General features: G+C 34.4%; 2 protein-coding genes across 3 annotated transcripts; both read right to left on the bottom strand.

Moving 5' to 3' along the window:
* Positions 1 to 534: 534 nt before the first annotated feature.
* On the bottom strand, positions 535 to 7,100 carry LOC125065415. Its single transcript, XM_047672995.1, has 12 exons — positions 6,984 to 7,100; positions 6,121 to 6,270; positions 5,721 to 5,817; positions 5,273 to 5,402; positions 4,076 to 4,084; positions 3,638 to 3,722; positions 2,939 to 3,101; positions 2,218 to 2,634; positions 2,026 to 2,148; positions 1,765 to 1,953; positions 1,423 to 1,502; positions 535 to 786 (listed from the first exon to the last, which is right to left on the bottom strand). The coding sequence occupies exons 1-12, from the start codon at positions 7,098 to 7,100 to the stop codon at positions 535 to 537; spliced, it is 1,812 nt and encodes a 603-aa protein (XP_047528951.1).
* A 3,296-nt stretch (positions 7,101 to 10,396) lies between these two features.
* LOC125065122 (sphingosine-1-phosphate lyase) lies at positions 10,397 to 22,301 on the bottom strand. 2 transcript variants are annotated; one of them, XM_047672567.1, is made up of 11 exons: positions 21,996 to 22,301; positions 21,584 to 21,721; positions 17,399 to 17,614; positions 15,944 to 16,152; positions 13,679 to 13,912; positions 12,766 to 12,975; positions 12,209 to 12,329; positions 11,566 to 11,683; positions 11,194 to 11,340; positions 10,939 to 11,059; positions 10,397 to 10,534 (listed from the first exon to the last, which is right to left on the bottom strand). In XM_047672567.1, the coding sequence occupies exons 2-11, from the start codon at positions 21,717 to 21,719 to the stop codon at positions 10,412 to 10,414; spliced, it is 1,635 nt and encodes a 544-aa protein (XP_047528523.1). In that variant the 5' UTR covers positions 21,720 to 21,721; positions 21,996 to 22,301; the 3' UTR covers positions 10,397 to 10,411. The 2 variants fall into 2 exon arrangements, with proteins under 2 accessions (XP_047528523.1, XP_047528524.1); XM_047672568.1 differs by having other exon boundaries at positions 22,194 to 22,301.
* Between the last annotated feature and the right edge of the window lie 262 nt (positions 22,302 to 22,563).

Here is a 22,563-nt window from a genome sequence, read left to right as displayed (position 1 = left end):
ATGTGTCATGAAAGTATTTAGAAGAAAATACTATTTCTACTTTTATATATATAATAACTTCTAACCCGAACAATACATCCGCCTAATAGTATGTATGTTCGTAGAGGTCTACGGAGCTACGCGCTGCCCGCACGAGCTCGCGAGCACGACTGCGGCCGATGACCGCGACTCGCCAACCCGTCACTTCTCACTGGCCTAATTGCACTAGCCTCTGTAGACTCGTAAACTTGCAGCTTGCGTTGAATAAATTTAAAAATGTATTCTATAATTTATTTATAATAATAGTTAAGAATAATTTAAAAAGTGATTCATCTATAACTAAAGCAATAGATTATCGTAGCAACTAATTTCTTAAATCGATATTAATAAAATTAAACGATGACAAAAACTTAAATAACAATAAGATAGATAAAGTACGTGTTTTTATAAATAAAACCACATAATAAAACAAATTGATTTACATTATAATGCTTTTAAAAACAAACCAAGATTCAACGACAAAATTATTAACATAAAGAACTTAGGAATTGAACATCAAAAATATAGCAAAGTACCAAATAGCATACTAGATAAAGCAAGAAACTGACTAGACTCTTTGCCACTAGAGCTCGAATCGCCTAAAATGCTTTTCTCGTATTGTTTTAAGTATGGCATATATTTCATCACCATATTTAACATTGGTCCTCTCTCTAATGATTTATTCCTTTCCGTTTCAGCTGATAGTATTTCTTGATTCTTCTTTAGGTTTTCTTTGTCTTGTTCTAAATTTCTCAATTCCCGTCGAGCCTTAAAAGAGACATTATTTTTTTTTATATTTATGTATGTCATTTCTGGAATAGGAGAATTCCAGAAGCATCTTATAATAAGTATGATATCATCCTAGTTGTCGGTCAGCCCAATGAAGAATATCGAACTTCGCCGGATATATTATACTGCAAAAGTGTGCGTTGAAACACAATCATTTCAAACACACTCATTAAGAATAGTGACAGAAAATCTATGCCCAATAGCTATACGTTCTTTCTGAGGCAAGCGAGTGTAGGCACTTTTAAAGTACAGACTCCGGGCCTCACCTGGGATCTTGACGACAGAACAACGAAACAGTTTTTTAATTAACTTGACTTGGAGTAGGACCCGAAACCTCGAAAGCATCCTTATAAGCTAGTCACTATTATCTAAGGAATCATCGTATAATCATTAATTAATTATATATATGTATAAATATGTGTCCATTTGACATTTACAATATATTTTCCTTTTGTAGTTCATGAAATTACTAGAGGCGTTCGTTTGAATTTCAACCTCTGCTTAAATCTGCTAAAAATAATATGTAAGTCTACTTTGTGGTATTCGTGCGTTCAAAATTTCACAGATGTGCTCATAAGCACACCAAAGTTTAATTTATAACAATACAAAAATCACCTTTCCTGAAACCGTCACTGGAACTGCTAACTTCTGCTCCATACGATTTAGGCTTGCTTGTATTTGACGAACCGTTTCAGCTGTACATGCAAATATAAAGGTAAATTATGAAGTATCCAAATGCTAAAGAATATTTACTGCTGGAAATTAGGAAACAATAATGTGTGTGAGTGTGTTTGGCTGTGATTTATAGATTACTGTTACACTTTTATCTTATATGCATCATTTCGGCTTATATATTTACAGAATTAGGTGCCGACATGGCGGACATATTGATTTTCTGAAACACTGTCTTATCATAATTGCGAATCTTTTTCTTTTTTGTTTCTTTTATTTACTTACGATCAGAAAGATATTCTTCTATGACATTTTCGTCTATTGCTGTTTCGTTTATAACTCTTGAAATATTTAGGTTGGCGATTATATCATCGATGTAAATGTCCAACATTTTTGTTATCATAATTGTAGATGTTTCAATATTTATTATTGTAGTGTTACCTCCATCTATTTCCATAGGTTTCACAGAAGTGTCTGAAAAGGCAGGTGTATTTTTACAATAGAGAAACACGAAGCTTAAATATTATGATTCTCATAAATAATGACAGTTTCTTGGTATGGCTGATTCTTTTGTGGTATGAGTTGGATGCGTTGTATCCTCTCGGATGTATGTCAATTCGTAATCTTCAACATATGTCGCATCGATTGTCGTTTCTTGTACTTTATCATCTGCAACATTTGACAATACACTTTATATCTACAGCAATATATAATTAAAAATTTCCGTTACTGACTTACTATTCTCTTCGTTTTTATGCTGATCGTTTAAATCGTCTATGTTGTAGGCCTTTGGACGGCCGACAAAAGTTCCTTTTTGTTTAAGTACTTTTTTATTTATACTATGAGTTGATTTACTGTTTTCGTTACTTTCAATACTGTTTGGCTCAGGATCTATTTTTATTTTCGATTCAGCATTACCGATTATTATTTCATCTGTATCCACTATATCACGTTTTTGTATTGAATTATAAGGTGTTTGTGTTAAAACTGTATCTTCAATAGTAGCCACAGCTAGTTTCGTTAAGTAAATTTCATCCAAAGTTCCGATGTTATCTAATTCTAAATTTTTTTCGATCAACATAATTGTATTTAAAAGCAAATGTTCTTCAACTGTCATAATATTATCTTCATCGTATGTCTCGTCCAAATCATACTCTGAAATTAAAACGTGATCTCTGTTTTTATTCGTTTTTATTTTATCCGCTTTTTCTCCCATATTCTTATCATATTGCAATGAAAAGTAAAGTCCGCCTTTTTATGAGTAATTCAAAGATGACTACGTTTAAATAGTTACAAAGAAAAAATATCGTAATTATCCATAAAAATAAATTAGCAAACATATATTAAAAATATAAGGACCAGCATTTTCGAGACAAATACCGTGCACATTCTTATTTCACATCACGATTTTTTTCCGTTTCAAGTAGTTCAGTAAAGTACAAGTCACTTAAGTACTTACGAAAAGTGCACAGTCCGGGTAAGTCAATATCGGGACGGGAGCGAGGAGGACAGTTGGAAGCGGGTGCGGCGGGCGACCACAGCGCTCGCCACGCCACGGGCCCGCGGGGCGCAAAGTTGCACACTAACCGTTCTACGGTGCGCTGACGGCCACGCCATGGTATCTAACGATTACTATAGTCAGATTCATTCTTCTTATTTACTTTTGTTTCTAGATTTATAAAATATTATCTTTTTGTGTGAAACTATAATACTATTTTAAAAATGTATTGAATAAATAAACAGTCTGATTCCGGCCCTCTTGGTTTCATGACTCACACTGCCGTTTATAGTTTGAATAGTTTTATCTTTAAAGACAATGCTAGCAATGCAGTTTCACTATGTTAAGAGTGGAACGGATGCCCAGAAGACAACATTCATACTTGATATATTTTTTATCGTATATAATATATTTTACCAATTAAAATTTAAATCAAATCGCTGTAGTTTCTTCCGACATTCGATACTTCTAATGCTTCTAGTCTTCAACTGTAAATATTATTAATTGCAAGTAACTCATATCACACAAATTGGCATATAGGATTACATTAAACATACAAAATATTTTAAGGCTGAAAAAAAAGACATTAGTACTCCTAATGATGATTTACAGAATCATATTTTTTTCAATATTACATTACAATATACATTTTATAAGTACCATAAATTTGCTCCTTCCACACCCCACCATATAAGTTCGCGACCAGACCATTTGCGCAAAGTCATCGTAGTAACTCTTGTGTGAACTGAAAGTTAAGAAATGACGTGAATTTTATATCGAAAATATTTTAAGCTAGCTAATTTAACGTATGAGGATAACCAGCTATCGCTAATATCTCACATATTGTAAAGGTTAATAGAACCACCAACCCGCATTGGAGGAGCGTGGTGGAATATGCTCCAAACCTTCTCCTCAAAGGGAGAGGAGGCCTTTAATTAGCCCATCAGTTTGAAATTTACAGGCTGCTAATGTAATGTAATGTAACTATATAGAAGATAAAAATAGATTGATTATCGTGTGGGATAAAAAATTGAACACACACACACACATCAGCCCGCATTCATCCACTGCTGGACATAGGCCTCTCCAAATGCACGCCACTGTGGTCTTTCTTCGGAAAATTTAATTGAAAAAATTGAACAGCGTTTATTTATATTTTGTATTTTTTTAAACTTATTTAACACTTTATATTTATTTATATATGTTTGTGTATTTGTATTATGTTTCACTGGTACTTATTTTGTGATTGTTTACATGTAATTTTAGGTATACATAATACTACTCAATTCGCCACTGACGTTTTCCCTTGTTAAAGGTTGTCTTATAGCCAAATCTAATAAATTTATGTGTATTTCACTTTTATTTTATTTATTCTGTGTAAAATAAAGACGTTTTTATTTTATTTCCTTAATTATATTTATAATATTCATAAATAATTGAATTACAACCAATTTACGAGTTTCTTGCCGGTTCTTCTCAGAAAATTCTACACTCAAATGCGGTGCCAGATTTACATTTACAGCCAAATCTAATATATAGAACAGATACAGAAGAATACACAAAAGTATTCCATAAGATCTGATATACATACTATGAATACAAGAAATAAGAATAAACTTGTAACCCCTACTTTCTGTTTGCATACGGTACAGAAAACGATACGATAGAGATACCGGTAAATGGAACCAATTAAATAAATCTTATTATTCATTAAATGAGTACTTTTTAGAAAAATACGCCTTTATTTTATTTATCATAAAGATTTAGGCTCGGGTCCCATCACAGGACACTAATTATTGTAAAAAAAACAGCATTGTAAATCTGTTTATTTGAAAAGAGGAACTATGCGAGTTCCTTGCCGTTTCTTGTCGCTGGACTCTGCTTTCAGAAACGGTGGTAGTATTTTAATATCGACGATTCAAAAACGCTTCGTTGTGAAGTTTACTTAAATAAAATAGATTTGATTTGATTTAATACAATAACATGAAAAATTAACAATATTAATGATCTACTTGAATAAATATCCTGACACTATCAACTTTAACTCAATCAGATGGAACAGACAAAGAGTCGTTGATATATTTTTATTTAGGGGCGTACAAGCCCGCAAGTGCAAGTTTCTACCAGCAAACAGCAATAAACGGTACTCTTGTATTTCGGTTTGAATGGTGAGGTAGTCAAACTACAGGCACATAGAATATAACATCTTAGTTCCCAAGGTTGGTGATGCATTGGTGATGGAAGGGATGACCAACGTTCCTTAGAATGCCAATACGAGAGAGATTCGAGACTTACGGTATATACGAAGTTGCATTTCCTTTGTAGCTCATACTTTGCGTGTACCACAAGTCGACCATTGTTTCTGGGCGAAGTCCTGGAGCTTCGCCCACAACTGACGCTACGCACTGTCCCACTGATATCGAATCTGAATGAATTGACCATCATAATTAAAGTATGACAAATATTTAGTCAGATTAGAAGAATAAAGTAGCCGTCCGTAAGAGCACTCTTTTTCTAAAGATAAGATTTATATAATATTTCACCGTACTGCGTCACCCTCCAGTACACAAAAGACATGAGATTGAATTTCATCAGACGCATACAGGTTTCCTTAAGACATTTACCTTCACGCAAAGGACATGTATTATACACACTGATTAAGCATATGGTCCAGTGTTGCTTATCTGAACTTAAACAGTGATTTACCATCAAGCGTTAAAATTGAAATATGACAATCACATACATAAATCACGACAAGCGTCATGTAGCTCCGGAGCGCTTGGCGGTTGACATTGATCAGCCCAGCGTTGGGCTTCTCGCGCCAGTTCTTCAACCCATCGCTATGAAAAATATTTTTTTGAATATAAAGTGTTACTCATGAAGAGTAAGCAACCTTGGGGGATAATTTACGGGGGCACAAAATGCTACATAATATGTTTCACCAAAATCTTCCTTCACAAACTAGACAAACTCCAGAAATTGCTACACAAACATTATAAACACTTATGTGTATCAGACATGTGATAATAGACTTATTTATATAACTAAATGTATATATTTAAACTTCTTCTTACTCATGTTTAAAAGTCAACACGAAATAAAAAAGTCTAATGTTGATTATGATCTTTCGAATATTAACTTACCAATTTTAACATATCCCCAGCCGTGGGCAAGCCGCGTATGCCGCGCGCCGCATCGCTGCGTCTACGATTCAAACGAGCTAAAACACGAGCTTTTTCATTCGGCGACAGCTCTGAGTCGATGTAGCCCATACATGAAGGACTTGGACCAGGCTAAATATTTTTGGACATTTTATACAACTTCTCTTTTAAATACTCAACTCTAAGAAGCTGTCACCAATAATTTGACATTCGAATGGAAGGGACAGTACATTTTGTAACCAAACAACTAATTATGTTTTAAGCACTTGTATAATATTTGTACAAAACTTGATTGGTCTTGACAAGCACTTTTTCAAATTCACTTGAAGTTACCGGTTAAACCAGTCTCTGTTCATTATTGGACTAAAGCTGTTAAGTCTCCTTCTTCTATGACTACACTGCCTTTCCACAAAACGGAAAAAATAGCTACATTTTAATAAGTGGTAATACTGGCTAAACAGTAAAAGTAGCCCCCAGTAAATGTCCCACTACTGGGCTAAGACCTCCACTTCTTTATGAGAAAAAGGTTTGGAACTTACTCGACGAGGTTGGTTGATACACGTAGCAGACTCTCATCCGCCACGTGGGGGTTTCCTCGCGATGATTTCCTTCACCGCCGAGCATGAGATGAATTATAAACACAAATTAAGAATATGAAAATTTAGTTATGCTTGCCCGGGCTCGATCATTGGTTAAGATTCACGCCTTCTAAACTGGGCCCTCATATTTTTTATCAGTACATTAATAAATTAACTAAACTCTTAACTCATATTTTTTATCAGTACATTAATAAATTAACTAAACTCTTAACGTAGCATTAGGTTTATAATTTTGGCAATACGTACAGGATAACGACAAAATGTATGAGAATCAGTGTGCCCACACATTTTAGCTCCACAGTAATTAATATATCCGTCCGCAACTAGTATGTCTAAAAATATTAATATTAAGAAGATTTGCATTTTGTTACCCTTGAATTTTGACACAATTTTTTTTAGACTTGTTTATATAAATATGTATGTCATTTCGACATTGATTATAAAGAACAGAAGAAAGCCAAGCGTACACACGTGTAAAAACTTATGCAACATTGTGAATTTGGTTGTTATTTTTATATAAAACTATAAATAATTAGAATAAAATAATAATTACCCTATGGTTTTCTATCTTTTTAAATTCATTTCTGTTACCCTGCAAATTCTTAATGCACTTCATCTGTGTGTACAATCGAGCTCGACATTGAAGAAAAAACGAGAAGTATTCTGGGATACCCGATATGGCGAAGTTGCTTTCGCAAACAATAAAAAAATAGTTTAAGTAATATTATATAAAACCATATTAAATAGAAAGAAAAATGGAAAGATCGCCTGGAGTGGGCCTAACACTTTTTCCTTGCTTGACGGTATCTGCCAGTTCAATCTACTGCAAGCCGCGTAAAAAAACTTCTCCAAAAAGCATCACGAGGAAACCTGGACATGTCTGATACTCTTGACACATTAGCGTGTCCACCGACCCGTTGTAAAGTACAGTCGTAGGCTAAGCTGGCAACCTTCTTCTACAGACAAGTGGATACCTATATCAGCTGTAGGATATTAGTTTACTTATTAAATATATATTGAGTGGGTGGTCCCTCGACGGACATACTCAAAGCCTTACCACCAGTAATGCGATAAAATATCCATCACGTGACAATGACAATTGATTTGCTACTTACTCCGTGGTGCTATTACGGTTAGAGCAGCATCTGTTGCTATCAAATATTTGTTGCGGATTGATAAATGTGGCAGTCTATAAATCAGTACTACAGAGAACTATGCCACTGCATAGGTCCATAATACTGATTTATATTTTTTTGGATTTGATTTGATATTAATCCGCATCAAATATTTGATAACAACAGTTGCTATGTTATAACCACAATAGCACCACTAATGACAGTGGTGATTGAAATTATAAGCAACATAAAAAAATGATATAAACGATATTTATTGAATTATCTTTATTTTAAATATTACACATGTAAACATACATTAAAAGCACAAAGCAAAATGCTTTATAAAATTGTGATTTCAAAATTATGTACAATTATTATAAAAAAAAAACATACAAAATTTGTTAGTTTCATTAAAGTACAAAATATTATACAGATGATGTAAAAAAAAAGTGTAAACATCTTCCAACGTAAATAAATATGACGACCATTCGTGGTAACTGTTGTACTTAATATTTTTTTTTTCAAAATTGTTGTAATATTATCATACAACTATATATAATAAAAAATGTATAGTTTTTCAATATTAAAGATTTATCATACACAATTCGAATGTGCGAATGTAACTTCCCCTTGGCTTTTCTTTACCATAACAAAAAAAAAGTATATACATTATATGGCAACTTTAAATTTCTGCAACCATTTGTAAGATTAAATGCAAAATATATAATTATTTACTTTTTGAAATCACATCGTTGTATTAAATAACTCGTAATCGGAATGTTTGATAATTATTTAAAAATAATTATTTAATAATTAAGTATTAATTTAAATCAACATCACATTAGTCTTAGTAATTTAAATAGTTAATTAAACCATCCCTAACGACCGTTACTATATATATGTAATTCAATCGTTTAGTTAACTACCGCCATAAAACATAGTCGCTCGACCGACGATGAAACACTTCGACTATAATAAGTTTTAGACTTATTATAGTCGAATGGCAGAAGCAAAGATATTTCAACAACATTGACCTTGAATTGAAATGACATCATTGCTCGATCTTAATAATCTGTGGTATTAACAAAAATAAATTTAGGATATCGGCGTAATAAAATTGTTATCGTATACAACTTTGGAAGTAAAATTAAAAACGATACAAATAGTTAAGTCGAAGAGTGAATATACTAATACAATAAATGCGAAAGTAACTCTGTCTGTTACCTCCTCACGATTAAGCCGCAGAAACGATTTAGATGGAATTTGATGTCATCAGGTAGTTCGAGTCCCGGGTAAAGATTTTTCTAAATTCACTTCTCGAAAGTGCCAAATGGGTGGACGGTTTGTGCGCTATAGGTTCAGGTAGTTGTAAATAAAGATATATTATATATGAAGAACTGTTTGTAGTACATAATAAAGCAGAAATCTCATGGAATATGTAAACTTATGTAAATTATTTTGTTTATCTTACTGCTCCTGCCATTGAAACACACCAACTAATAATTTGTACATTTTAAAGTTGGTAGAACGTCTGTTTGAGCTATCATCTCATCCACACTGTTAGACTAAAGTTTTAAAATTGACTAACAATCACGACTACAATGAACCAACTACATACTTCTACTTCATCATTTAGTAGTATTCGATCTCGAAAAACTACTGGATGTCTTTTAGCTGGTACCTTGGTTTGTTATAGAATATAATAATTTATTATACTTAGTATTATTGTTAACGAAGATCGCGAGCTACAAAACGGGCAAACTCTTGAGTTGCCGTACGCTTACTTTTTTTATAATTCATCTAGTTAAGTCGTGAAGTAACTCTTGCTTGTTTCATGAACTATAAACTACAATGGCATGTTTGAGCAAACCCTTCTTTTTAAGAGGGGATGCATAAGCCCGCTAATGGGAAATAATCGGGCTTATTTTCTATTCAGTTAAGTTTAGTTAAGTTCCAGTCTGTAAATCTTCCACTGCTGGCCTAAGGCCTCCTCACCCTTTTAAAGAGAAGGAATGGAGCTTATTCCACCACGCTACTCCAATGAAACACCATAATCCACCAATCCGTAGTGGATTATGGTGTTAATAATATATTATGGCGCCGGCGCGGTTAAGACGCGATCTAACCCCTGGGCGATCTCTGCTTCTATCACTACATATCTCGTAATTGTAATTGAACTTAACTGTTTAGTTGATTTGACACGTGTCAAAAGGGCATGAATCATTTCGCCATTGTTATGAATAACTTAATTTGCAACGACGCAATGAGAAATATATATCTTTCTCTTTTTGACAACAAGGGTTTTGTTAAAAGAAATTCCCTCGACATAAATCATGTAGATAGAAACCAGCTTAGAGATGAAATTAAATGTTTTTTATCAATTTACAAAATTGCAATTCCCCCACTAAATATTCCTTTAATATATTCTACTGTTTAAACTCTTTGAGTACCGAAGGCGTTACGAATGTTATTATAGGTATATCTTTGACATTACATTAGAAAACCGGTTTAAACCGCTTACAACCCTTTGAAAAATAACAATCATTGTATTTTAATCGTTTAATTCTCTTCCACGTAGTCTTCCGGCTTAGGCAGATAATACATTGAGTCGATGAAGTACTTGGTGATGTCTGACACGAGACTTCGGTCGGGAATGCCTTGAGCGACGCCGTATATGGCCATCTGGAAATATAAAGACGCCAATCAGCTTTGGATAATATATTTTGTAACATAAAGTTCTAACTCGTTTGAGAGATCTAATACTAATAATTGCTAAACATTACTTTTCACAGAATTATAGTTAAAGAGTTCAGAAAAATCAGAGAAATCAGAAAATAATTTTCACAGTTGGAACCCGTTCTTCCTTTCCGTCTGAATAACATTATCGTAGACAATTTACACCAGCAATGTTCAGTCAATCAGGAGAACTAAGATGTTGACTTGTATGTCTTATTACACTGGCTCACTCACCCTTCCAATCGAAATATTAATACTTAGAAGCCTAGCCTAGCCTTGAGATACTGCTTTAAAAACCTAATATTTAAAAAAAGGTAAATAAACAATATTAGATGTACGTAAAGACCGACCTTCCCCTCCACCGGCTCCCCGCCCTCCTTGAGGCAGGCGCTCGTAGCGGCGCGCACGTCCGCTACGAACCGCTCCGCTACGCCCGCCTGCGTGTGCGCGTGCGTCACGGCGATGTGGATGCTGGAAAATAAGATGCATTTTACATCAATAAAATAAATAAAACCTCCTAACGCAGACCCGGCACGAATACCCCGACCGTGTAGTTTTCCGGAAAATATTGGTTACAATAGGTTCAAGTTTATGTAGCAACTCACCCTGAAGGGAACTGCAGGGCGTTCAAGCTCCATCCCTTCTTATGCAACTTGTCCGCCAACTTGAACACGTCGAACTTTTTGGAGCCGAACGCGATCACCGTCGTGGCCGGCTTGCCGAATATAAATATGCCTTCGATTTTTCGTAGCCTATAAAAATATAAAGTTAACATAATTATTGATCGATGGCCTGTTTCACTAACTTAAAAAACCCATTTATAGTCTATGATTGTATATGACAAGTGATTCGATTTACACGGTCAATTTAGTTTAATGGCGAGACAATGATTTAAGATAAGAGATTACTATTTCCGTTAAGTTCAACTTTCAATTATAAATATAAGCTCATAGCAAAAGTGGAAAATGAAAACTCACTCAGCTTCGATGAACCTCGCGACGGAGACGATCTCCTTCGTCATCTGCACGTAGCGCTCCACCCCCACGAACATCATGGTGGCCCAGCACGCCGCGATCAGCCCGCCCGCGCGGCTGCCTGCGACACGAGGGGCTCCCGTTACGTCCCGTACTTGTACAATTCTATTCTTATATGTGGTCATTTCAAAGTTTATCAACCGGGAAGTACTTATCTTAATTGGCCATCAGGGATAAGTTCAATATTCTTGATTCGTGTTTGATGGTAAAGGTAGACATTGTATGATATTTTTTCAGAATTATAGTAAACGCAAAGTTACCATTGGTTCAGAATGTCCATTCTACCGAGAAGAACCGGCAAGAAACTCAGTAGTTCCAACGTTTGTATTACAATTTTTTCTCAAAGTTCATATAATTATTATCACTAAATCAATTAAAGTGAAAAATATTACTGTGAACATATAACTGTAAGTATCTCTACTGTGTCAAAAACATCCCAAAGGGAGTCTCTCGCTTGTACATATCAGGTGATAGTCTTAGTGCTGACAATGTGCAAATCTTATCAAGAGAGGACGCCTTCGCCTAGAAGACAGAGGCAACATTTGAAATATGTACGAGTGATTAATCAGTACAGCGTTATAGTTACCGTTAACCGTAGGCGACCCGTACACTCCGCCTGGCCAGTCAGTAGTGACGGTGTACTGGTGATGCCGCAGGCTCAGGCGACGGTACACCACCACCGACGTGCCCTTGGGGGCGTAGCCGTACTGCGGACGACATATCAATACACCGTGAAAATTAAGAATCTACAAAAAAAATCTTTCCGCCGAATGAAAAAATCGTAAAAAATTTAAAAGCAATTCTAATAATTGTCGAAGAGTTTTTAATGTTTACATGCTTATAGGATAATATTACAATGGATAGAATGTGGCTTGAAAATGCGTAATAAATGTATTAAACTACATAAGGGCTGAGCTCAACGGTTATAGAGCTACAAATATTTTAATTATTTATAAGAACTCGGAGCTGAATAGTTATAAAGATATATTTTATTAATATTTACAATTATTAAATTAAATTTGACACAGAAATGTATGACACAAAATCGGAATACGAGTACTTTTATATCGATTCTTAAATAATGAATAAAACAAAATTGAATGAGATAACGGGCCGCAGGGGCGCAGGGGCGCAGGGGCGTACCTTGTGCGTGTCGGCGGAGATGCTGGCGACGCCGGGCAGGCGGAAGTCGAAGGGCGGCAGCGCGAAGCCGGCGCGCGCCATGAAGGCGGCCGCGAAGCCGCCCAGGCACGCGTCCACGTGCAGCGGCACGCCCGCGTCCTGCGCCAGCGCCGCCAGCGCCGCGATGTCGTCCATCGTGCCGTACGGGAAGTTCGGCGCCGAGCCCACTATCTGAGGGAACCGCCGCGTTGGCATTACATCTCGTTTACTTGGTGGTAGGGCTTCGTGTAGGTCCCACCCACTCATCAGATACTCTACCGCCAAACAGCAGTATTCGGTATTGTTGTGTTCCGGTTTGAAGGGTAATGTAAGGAATGGTTAATATTTCTTATAACGCCATTGTCTATGGGCGATGGTGACCACTTACCATCAGGTGGCCCATTTGCTTGCCAGCCTACCGATATCATAAAAAAAAATTCTAAACGATATGTCCATTACATTACATTAACAGCCTGTAAATTTCCCACTGCTGGGCTAAGGCCGATTAAGCTTAATAGAAAGCCTTTACTGTCTTCCTTGGCTTAAGATATCAGAGACAGGACAAAGATATTTGTAGGGGACGAAGAGCGCACTCGGGAAAGAGCCAGAGGCAAGATTCCGTCTACCCGTGCTCGGTCCGAAAGGTGGGTAGGACCGTGGACTGGAGATGGGATTCGTCGTCTTTAGCCGCTAAAAATCCGCTTTGTAGATTGTATTTGGAATAAGTATTCCAAATACTCGACACGTTCCAAATCTGGACAAAGTTTCTTCTTCTCTTAGTGAGACAATTTGCAGATATTATATATAGTGATTGATTTTCCGATTTTGCTATATATTTTTTTAATTACTAAAAACTGAAAATTTAATATTCTCATATTCTCCTACTGAAACTCACCATACAAGTTCTCCTGCCAATAGCCCGTCGTACGGCATCCACGTCGACGGTGTAAGTTTCACTCGACACTGGCACCGTCACCACAGATATGCCCAAGTACTGCGCCGCTTTATCGAAAGCTGTATGCGCAGTTACTGGCAACACCATTTGAGGGTTGCTAATGCCATTACTGTAAGCCAAATCTCGGAAAGCTTTGCAAGCCATCATAATCGACTCCGTCCCGCCTGTTGTCACCTAAAATTAATTATAAAATGTAAATTTTACAGCCTAATGTCCTACAATTTTGCTAAGGCAAATTTTCATTTGATACATGTACGAGAATATTTCTTAACGACATGAAAAATCAGTGGTGCTTTCCCGCGTTTCCAGCTGCAATATTCGGACAGGATTCACGTATTCTAAATCCTAGTCCATCTCGGTTGATATACTCTAAATACTATAAGGAAGTAACATGTAATAGAATTAATTCTGATTAATTTTGTCTCGTAGCATTGTCAGCGTGACAGAGAGAAAAAATAATCTAATAAATATCTTAAAAAATATGATTAGTTTAAAAAAAACCGAAATCTCAATATTTCCTTGAACATACATACGAATACTAGAATGTGTAATGAATCATATTCATTAATAATATTACAAACAAGATACAAACTTTAGAGTAAAATAAAAAGACCCAACTGAAGGGAATCTGAGGAACCTATGTAAAAATACAATAAACCTATTTTGATATTAGTATGTGACAACACAAAAAGTATCTAATTATGATACATGAACGTCCGCCATTTTACAATGACAGTCTAGTGATACGGCCTATTCGGGTTTAGTGTTTTATTAAATCTTAATAAAACATAAACAAAGCTTTATTACCAAATCCTGTAATAAGATAGTTTACCTAATACCTATTACGTGTCATGTTAATCTAATGCCTAGGCCACATACTTCGCGATAACGCGAATATTCACGTTACGTGTCGCGCATCAAATGATTTTATCGCGATGAGTTTACTCGCGCGGCCACAATAAAATCAGACACTGACTGACTGACAAAATATAATGGCAAAGATTTATAGCAATAGCAATTAGCATGCACACTCGCCTTAGGCCGAAGACGAATTTTCTGACAAGAATATTTTAAGTTGCTCAAATGTTAAGGAAAAGCAATAATTTACACGATCTTATCAATATTATCTTATGAATTCTCTTATAAATTCAGCTACAGTTGCGTGATTGGTGCACATAGCATGACAATGCAATGAATTACGCATATGATACTTGAGCGAATAAAATTTAAACACAGTACGTGTCTTAAGATCATCGAGGGCGAGATCGGCGACGTATGCGTTTACCGACATTTACTTTGCTATATTTCTATGACTTTTATTATTTACTATATGATGTAAATTAACGCATATTGTCAAGGAAGTTCTGGTAACGATAACCGGGAAAAGAGGTATTAATGTAGCACAAATTTCCGCGCCTCAACTCGTCCAGCAATTAATCATTTAAGCGTTATCGTCATCACCGGCGTGTTTTAACTTTAAGGAAACTATGCTTTAAATATATTTTAACGAAACATATCCTCAACGATTCAGCTTCTGCGATATTAATAATGTTAATAAAATAAAAAAAAATTTTGTTCTGAACATCAATCTCCATTTTTTTTATTATTAACATTCTATGTGACTGGACGACATAATAGTTTTCCAACACAAAGTGAACTTTGTCGTTTTGATGATTAAATTACATTTCTTTACCTACCCAACTAGTTCTTAACATTTTGAAAATGTAAAATATATTCCGAACTCAAACCTGTAAGATTTAATTGTGCGGAACACGTAAAGCTAAAAGTAAACTCAGATCGTATCGACAGAACAGTGTAGTATATTGTGCACACCTATTAAAGTACTTTGTAATATGTTTGTTCGATCAGAATTGTTTGCAATTGTTGCTTTACAGAATTTCAGTTGACCGTGAATTGAAAACCAATTCACTAAGCTAGAATATAGGCTACAGACCAAAATAGTTACTCTTTTAATTCATATGTTACGGAAAGATCAGGCACAGGACAAGCGGATTCCACCATGCTGATAGATGCATTTTGATTTTCTTCCGACGCGTGCAAATTTCCTCACAATGTTTTAAACAATAAACAAGCATACACTAATGTCGCCTACGATCTTCGGTAATCTTAAGCAGATTTCATATTGTGAAAAAAATGCACTGAATAAAAAAATCTGGTAAATACGAATTGTATCAAGATACATACCGTCCCACAACAATCGTCGTCGCCGTGGAACAGGTTGATTGTCATTCGTACTATTTCAGCTTCCATCTTATTGATGCCCGGGAACACGTCCGCGTGAAGCGGATTCGTGTACGCGGTCATGGAGTAAGCGGAACACGCCACATCGCTGATGTCCTCGTTCACGTGGTACACGGCTCCAGATACGTTACCAATTTTCCAATCATATGAACCTAAAAGAGACAAAAAAATATAAAAAGGTATTAATTTAATATTAAACCATTATTATTACTCGTTTACAGTAAAAATTGTAATTAAGAACTATCGCTTCGGAAATTAAAACTCTCTGACTTCAGGAAAACTGGCAGGAAAAACTCAGCGATGTTTTCTTTTATAAAATTTCATAAACATATATAATTTTAAATGGTTCGAAAGTGTTCCAAGTGCAAGTTTAAAGTCACACTAATCGTATGAGACCTTTTTGAATACTAACGTCCCTCTACATCATTTTCTTCTTTATTTTATTTAAGAACATAATATATATCGTGAAAGTTAAATCGTATACATTGACAACACCCCACAACAGACTCTCAATCTAAATATCGAGTAACAGGGTGATACACATTGTTAGTCTCAGTTTAAGAATTTGTTATTATCTGTTGTCCTGAACTGGTGGCTCCAAAGTTAGAATTGATTCACCACAAATAATTATTCAAACAGAACACACAAATCATTTTCTTAAAAATATGTTATATTTATGACTCCATTGACGAGTAAAATCTAACGTTATCATCAATTTAAATCATGACATCCACTAAACCCAAGATACTAATTTCGACCTAAAACATTGCGAATCTTCATGCTTCCACACCCATAGGTTTTGTCTGTGAGTTAGTCAGTCATTGTAAGAGTTTAATTAAGTATAACATATTCCAATCACAAGACTAGAGACAAATAATCAACTATTACAGTGAATTGACAAGCCCTACCGCCAAGTAAATATTGAACAATCTACGTCAGTAATGTATGCATTCGTTTATTAATACGTTCAAAAAAAGCGTCTAGAATGTCGGCGAAGTAGTTATCAGAACATAATATATAAGTGGATATACTGTATTATTTACTCCATGCATGCGTGCATCTTAACCGATGATTTCGGGTTCAAACCCAGACAGGTACCACTGAATTTTCATGTGCTTAATTTGTGTTTATAGTTCATCTCGTGCTCGGCGGTGAAGGAAAACATCGTGAGGAAACCTGCGTCTAATTTCAACGAAATTCTGCCACATGTGCATTCCAGCAACCCGCACTGGAGCAGCGTGGTGGAATATGCTCAAACCTTCCCCTGAAAGGGAGAGGAGGCCTTAGCCCAGTAGTGGGGAATAGATCAATCAAGAAATATTAGTAGGGAATAAAGTAGACCTAAGTTTTGTTAATTTCTATTGCTTCGATTTGAATATCATATATGCAGTATCTTACCTAGTGTCAGATGTTTTTTGACTTCTTCAGCAACCTCCTCAGCAGTGAAACCACGTTCAGGCAGTTCCCGGTATATAGTCATACCGGCTAGTCTCTTCGCTACATCTTTCTTGAAACCTTTCTTGATATCATTCATTCTCTCTTCTATCTTTCGACGAACTATTGGTACTTGACGAAGCCATCTGAAGAACTCTCTTCGTAGTCTCACCGTGACACCTGAGTTTTGAAGAAAATTATGTGTTTAATCCACTTCATATAATTATGTATTCAATAAAATCAAATGTTATTTATTTTAATATAATATAAATAAATATAATACGCTTGAATTAAAGTGTTTAGTATTAAAGTCTTAGTTTGTGTTAACTCTAGTGTTCGCCGGCGGCTTCGTCCGCGTGTCGGAGCGGTCGTAGGTTTTAGGTATAAATGTTTTAGTTCTTTGGTAGCAAACTTGCTTTATACCAAAATTTATCAAATTCCGTTCCGTTCCGTGGTTTAGCCGTGAAAGGATAACAAACGTGCAGACAGAGTTACTTTCGCATTTATAATATTAGTATAGGTTTAGTTTAAAAATTATGACACCCAAAAGAGTTGCAAGCGCGGTAATTTCTTATTTTAGTCATTTAAGCGCTGCTGAATAAGGTTACGGTGTTGCCGAATTTTTTAGTCACCAAATTAAATAGAAGACTACCAGTGTTAGAACTTTGTGCTGCTGGCTTGTCTTATCAGTGATTTTGGGAGAAGATAACTGGCCATCAGCTAGACTGTTCGCTAGCCCACCTTCCGAAAACAAATTGCCAAAAAAATAAAGGAAAAAATTGCCAAAGACGATAAAAAATAAAATACGAGCGACGTAAACTGCATTAATATTTTAATCAAACGAAATATGTTTTAATTGTTTCGCTTACAAACGCTCCTAATATTTAAACCATATATGTCCGGAACATACAACATAGGCAACGGTTTTACTCATTTTCACATAACTGTTTTGCTTATTAAAGAATTTACAAGATGTCTAAACTATGTAGTGGTAATTTGTAGTCATCAGATTGATTACTACTTTGTTTTAATCAGTCAAACCTTATGAGCAAATATATACATATAATAAAATTGGAGTATATGTTTGTAATATTAAAATAACCGCTTCTTCTAAATGCATATGTATGTATACATGGTACATATACCAAAATAACATTTTATACATTTTTTTCTGTCTGTTTGTTCCGGCTAATCACTGGAACGGCTGGACCGATTTTGACGGGACTTTAACTGGCTGATAGCTAATTTAATAAGGACTAACTTAGGCTATATTTTAGAATTATATACAAAGCCACGCAGCAATGTCCAAATACTGTCCAGTACCACGCACAGCTCTCGCGGATGCCACCACTCCGCCGTCACGTCGGGTGCCTTATTATCACAAATGCTGCCTAATACAGAGTTAATAAGTTACAGTAAAAACCGCGAACTGAATAATAACTTTTTAATCATTCGTGCACGAAGTCGCGGGCACAGCTAGTAAGGGATAATAGTGTAGCGTCTTGCTAATACTGGTCAATTGTCATAATAACATAACACAGTAATGTTTTGGGATACAATAATGAATTAGCAAAACGTTTTGTTCTTTGAGTGTGACGAAGAACTACGAATTGTTAAAAAGTAGTCGCCCGCGGCCTCGCTTAAAGTGTTACTCGTGCAGTTTTAGGCCTATGTCCTTCCATGGGAATCGAGCTTGCTTCAGAACAAATGACATGAAATTCAGTTTAGTGGTCTGGCCGTGAAAGCGTAACATAGAAACATACAGACAGAGTTTATAATATTAGTATAGATAACTAATCTAAATGTAATCAAACGGTAATGATAGCGAAATGTATTTTTACGACATAATATCTCAACATTATGTTATAACAATAATACATCATTTGGAACATTTAATCGAAACAACTCCCTCGCTTATAAAATATTTAACAGATAATTATTTAAATTCATAAATTGAATTATAGGTAAAATTATCAGTTGAAATACTTAGTACTAGTGCAGTATTTGTATTTGACATTAATTGAAAAATATATTAATTTAAGTCATCTAATTTAACATTAATCTTTATTTATTTTTCTTAACTAAGGAGGTCAGGGATTTTTGTTGATTAGAACATTAAATAAAATATAATCGGATACGTTAGGAACTAGGACAGGTTTAAAGCGCAGTTAAATTAGCAAAAAGTCACCACAATGCCTTAGCAAGATGGTGTACATATGGCAGAATTTCATCAGCCGATCACGAGTTATAGATCGCTACCGGATTAGAGCCACGTATTCTTTTCACTTCATCCTAGAACAGTTCTTGTGTTCTTTTTTTTGTAATACCAGCTACCATAAACGCTCGCAATTTTATCTACTTGGCTACACGACAAATCTTTTATCTCTTATTATATATTTAGATATTATCCTGTGATAACTATAATAAAAAATAAAAATGAAAAATAATAGAATTTAATTTTAATTATACCTAAACAACTTCCCTACTAACGCGGAATGTTGGAATGTAATAAATTGTAACACCAGGTTCCGTCTCCGCAAATTCGATTAATCTTTCCTTGGGCTATATGTAATGTATAATAATAATACTAAAATTCCTCAAATTATTTTAGCCTTTTAATTAAATTTAAATCACATGTTAAGAAAACTTTGATTAATAAGGCGTAATATAAGATAAAAAATTATATAGTTGATAAAAAAACGTGGAGTGGTATTCGTTCATTTCCATGCGAGATATAGTATATTAAATCCTTGTTTTTAATAATCTACGTAACCGGTTATCGGAAAATTGTAACTACTGAATTACATGACGGTTCTTCTCGGTAGATCCTACACTCCGAACCGGTCGTAGGTTAAAATTGAAAGAGAGCAAAGAGCCTATTTGAATAAAGAATACGACTAACATATGCGACCTCCTACATCACGGTGCATGTAACCTTTATTTACATCTCACAATAGACCGCTACATAAACGATATGACTAATGGAACAAAATTACGAGCTCAAATAACAACAATAAAGTTGCAAGTCATGCTCATATGACAAATGTGTTAGAATTGCACCATGATACATAAAAAAAAAGTATTTATGTTTCTTTTCTTTTTTTTAATTATAGAATCTATACACTGGATATGCATTGGATAAACCGAAAGAAGCAAAGAATAATAAAAAGAAAACTATGTCCAATATTATACATATTTCAGTAAATAAATAATTAGTATATTTAGATAAACCATATAAATGAGCTAATCTAAGGAATTTATGATGTTTGAAGAAAAAGAGCATCAAATAGCCCTGATTATACATATATGTATAATGTGTATATAAGTAAATTTCCAATAATACATGAGACATCAGCCAAGGAAAACTTCTTAATTCTTTGCATGAAATATAAAGAGAATATATTTAAGAAAAAGACATATATTTTTTTTATTAGATTACGTAATCTACATGCATGTAATAAGAAATAATTGGGACGGCTTTGTTTTTTTTTTTATTCACCCAGAACGGCAAGAATATGCGGTGCAAAGCCAATGAGGTGCATTGTGAAGAAACTTCACTTCAAAAAGGATGTGATATCTATCATAGAACAACTTACTAAAAATATATAATGTATACTAATATTATAAATGCAAAAGTAAGTCTGTCTGTCTGTTTGTTAGTCTTTCACAACCTAATCACTGAACCTAATTTGATGAAATATGTTATGAACCAAATTTGAACCCTAAGGAGCGACGATGGATATTTATGGCTAACACCTAACAACCAAGCCCTGAAATGTGGTCAAAGCTGTGGGAGTCAACTAGTTTGTTTCCATTCCCATCCCATTGATAATATACATGGTAGTTTTTTTTTTTTTAATTTTTTAAATATTTTTTTTTTTCATAAATATATTCTCCCATAAGACACTGTATAATTTAAAAAAAATCTTAGCTGTAAGAAAACATGAATTGTTCAAACCACAAACCACAACAAGCATTGATTTTCATATGTTATGTTATGTATAATTTGTATAAAACATAATAAGGATGTGCATGTATCAAGGGAAATTCTGTGACATTTGTATTTATCTAAGTTTTGAATCTTCAACAGAAATAGAAGGCCTTCGCGTAGCAGTGAGACCTTTAGACAATAGAGGAAGACTGACTTACTGTCTTTGGCATTGTAGAGACTGTGTGCCCATACTATTGCTAGCACTGATGAAGCAGTCATTGTAACTATCTGCCATGGTTCTTTGCCTTCAAAAAACCGATTAACAGCTTTCAGTGGCTGCGGACGCTCACTCATCTCTAAAGAACAAAAGAATGACAGTAATTATATTTTAAATCTTTGCACTAACATAGCTAATTTATTTTTAATTTATTATCGAAAAATAAATAGACATTATATATGAATTTAGAAAATAAAGCAAAATAGTTTTATTCAATATTTATTTAGTTAATGATCATAATTTGTTAACAAAAACATTGTTCGTGAAATAAAAATGTATTTAATATTCTATACAATAAACTTATTTAAAATCTGAATCATAAGATTTGCTTTAGTTTAAAACACTTCACCTACCTGTGCCTTCTAGTAAATGGAAAAGAAGCTAATTAAGTACGATATCGTAAATCTTAATTTTCTTACTAGCAAATCAATTAAATTGTTAACATAATTGTTATCAAAATAATTCCAATGATAACAATAGTTGTAGATACACTGAATTTACGGCACAAGTTTGGTAATTAAGAGCACAGGAATCAACGAATTAATACTGACTGTTAATAGATAGCAAGAACACCAAGTGCAAATTTACATTCAACAATAAAACGATAAAAACAGCTGTATAAACTGCCGTAGGCTCGTTTAGTTGAACCTTGTACCTTGAAATAACTGACAGGTGTCAAATTCATAATAGTCGATATCAATAATAATATTAGCTTTTTAAATAATGTATTGGCTCTGGATAAAAGGTTTTTATTAAATTACCAGGCTTTTAGAGACTTGGCAAAAAATCCAATCTCTAATATTCTAAATAATCCAAACAATATCCATTAATTGATATAGATCAATTAATCATTTTATAAGGTATTTTTTAGTATATAATATTTACTAGTAAATATATTACAATGTGATTATATAGTATTAT

This window comes from Vanessa atalanta, chromosome 7 (genome assembly GCF_905147765.1).
Source record: "Vanessa atalanta chromosome 7, ilVanAtal1.2, whole genome shotgun sequence".
NCBI classification, from domain to species: domain Eukaryota; kingdom Metazoa; phylum Arthropoda; class Insecta; order Lepidoptera; family Nymphalidae; genus Vanessa; species Vanessa atalanta.
This window is presented reverse-complemented; position numbering and strand designations above follow the sequence as displayed.

Coding starts and splice junctions, on each gene's coding strand:
- LOC125065415 (XM_047672995.1), bottom strand. CDS start 7,100: ATGCAAATCTTCTTAATATTAATATTTTTAGACATACTAGTTGCGGAC. Junction 5,403..5,720: donor TGACGCTTGTCGTGATTTAT/GTATGTGATTGT, acceptor CAATTCATTCAG/ATTCGATATCAGTGGGACAG. Junction 1,954..2,025: donor ATCAGCCATACCAAGAAACT/GTCATTATTTAT, acceptor CTGCCTTTTCAG/ACACTTCTGTGAAACCTATG.
- LOC125065122 (XM_047672567.1), bottom strand. CDS start 21,719: ATGAGTGAGCGTCCGCAGCCACTGAAAGCTGTTAATCGGTTTTTTGAA. Junction 16,153..17,398: donor CAAAAAACATCTGACACTAG/GTAAGATACTGC, acceptor TGTCTCTTTTAG/GTTCATATGATTGGAAAATT. Junction 13,913..15,943: donor ACGACGATTGTTGTGGGACG/GTATGTATCTTG, acceptor AATTAATTTTAG/GTGACAACAGGCGGGACGGA.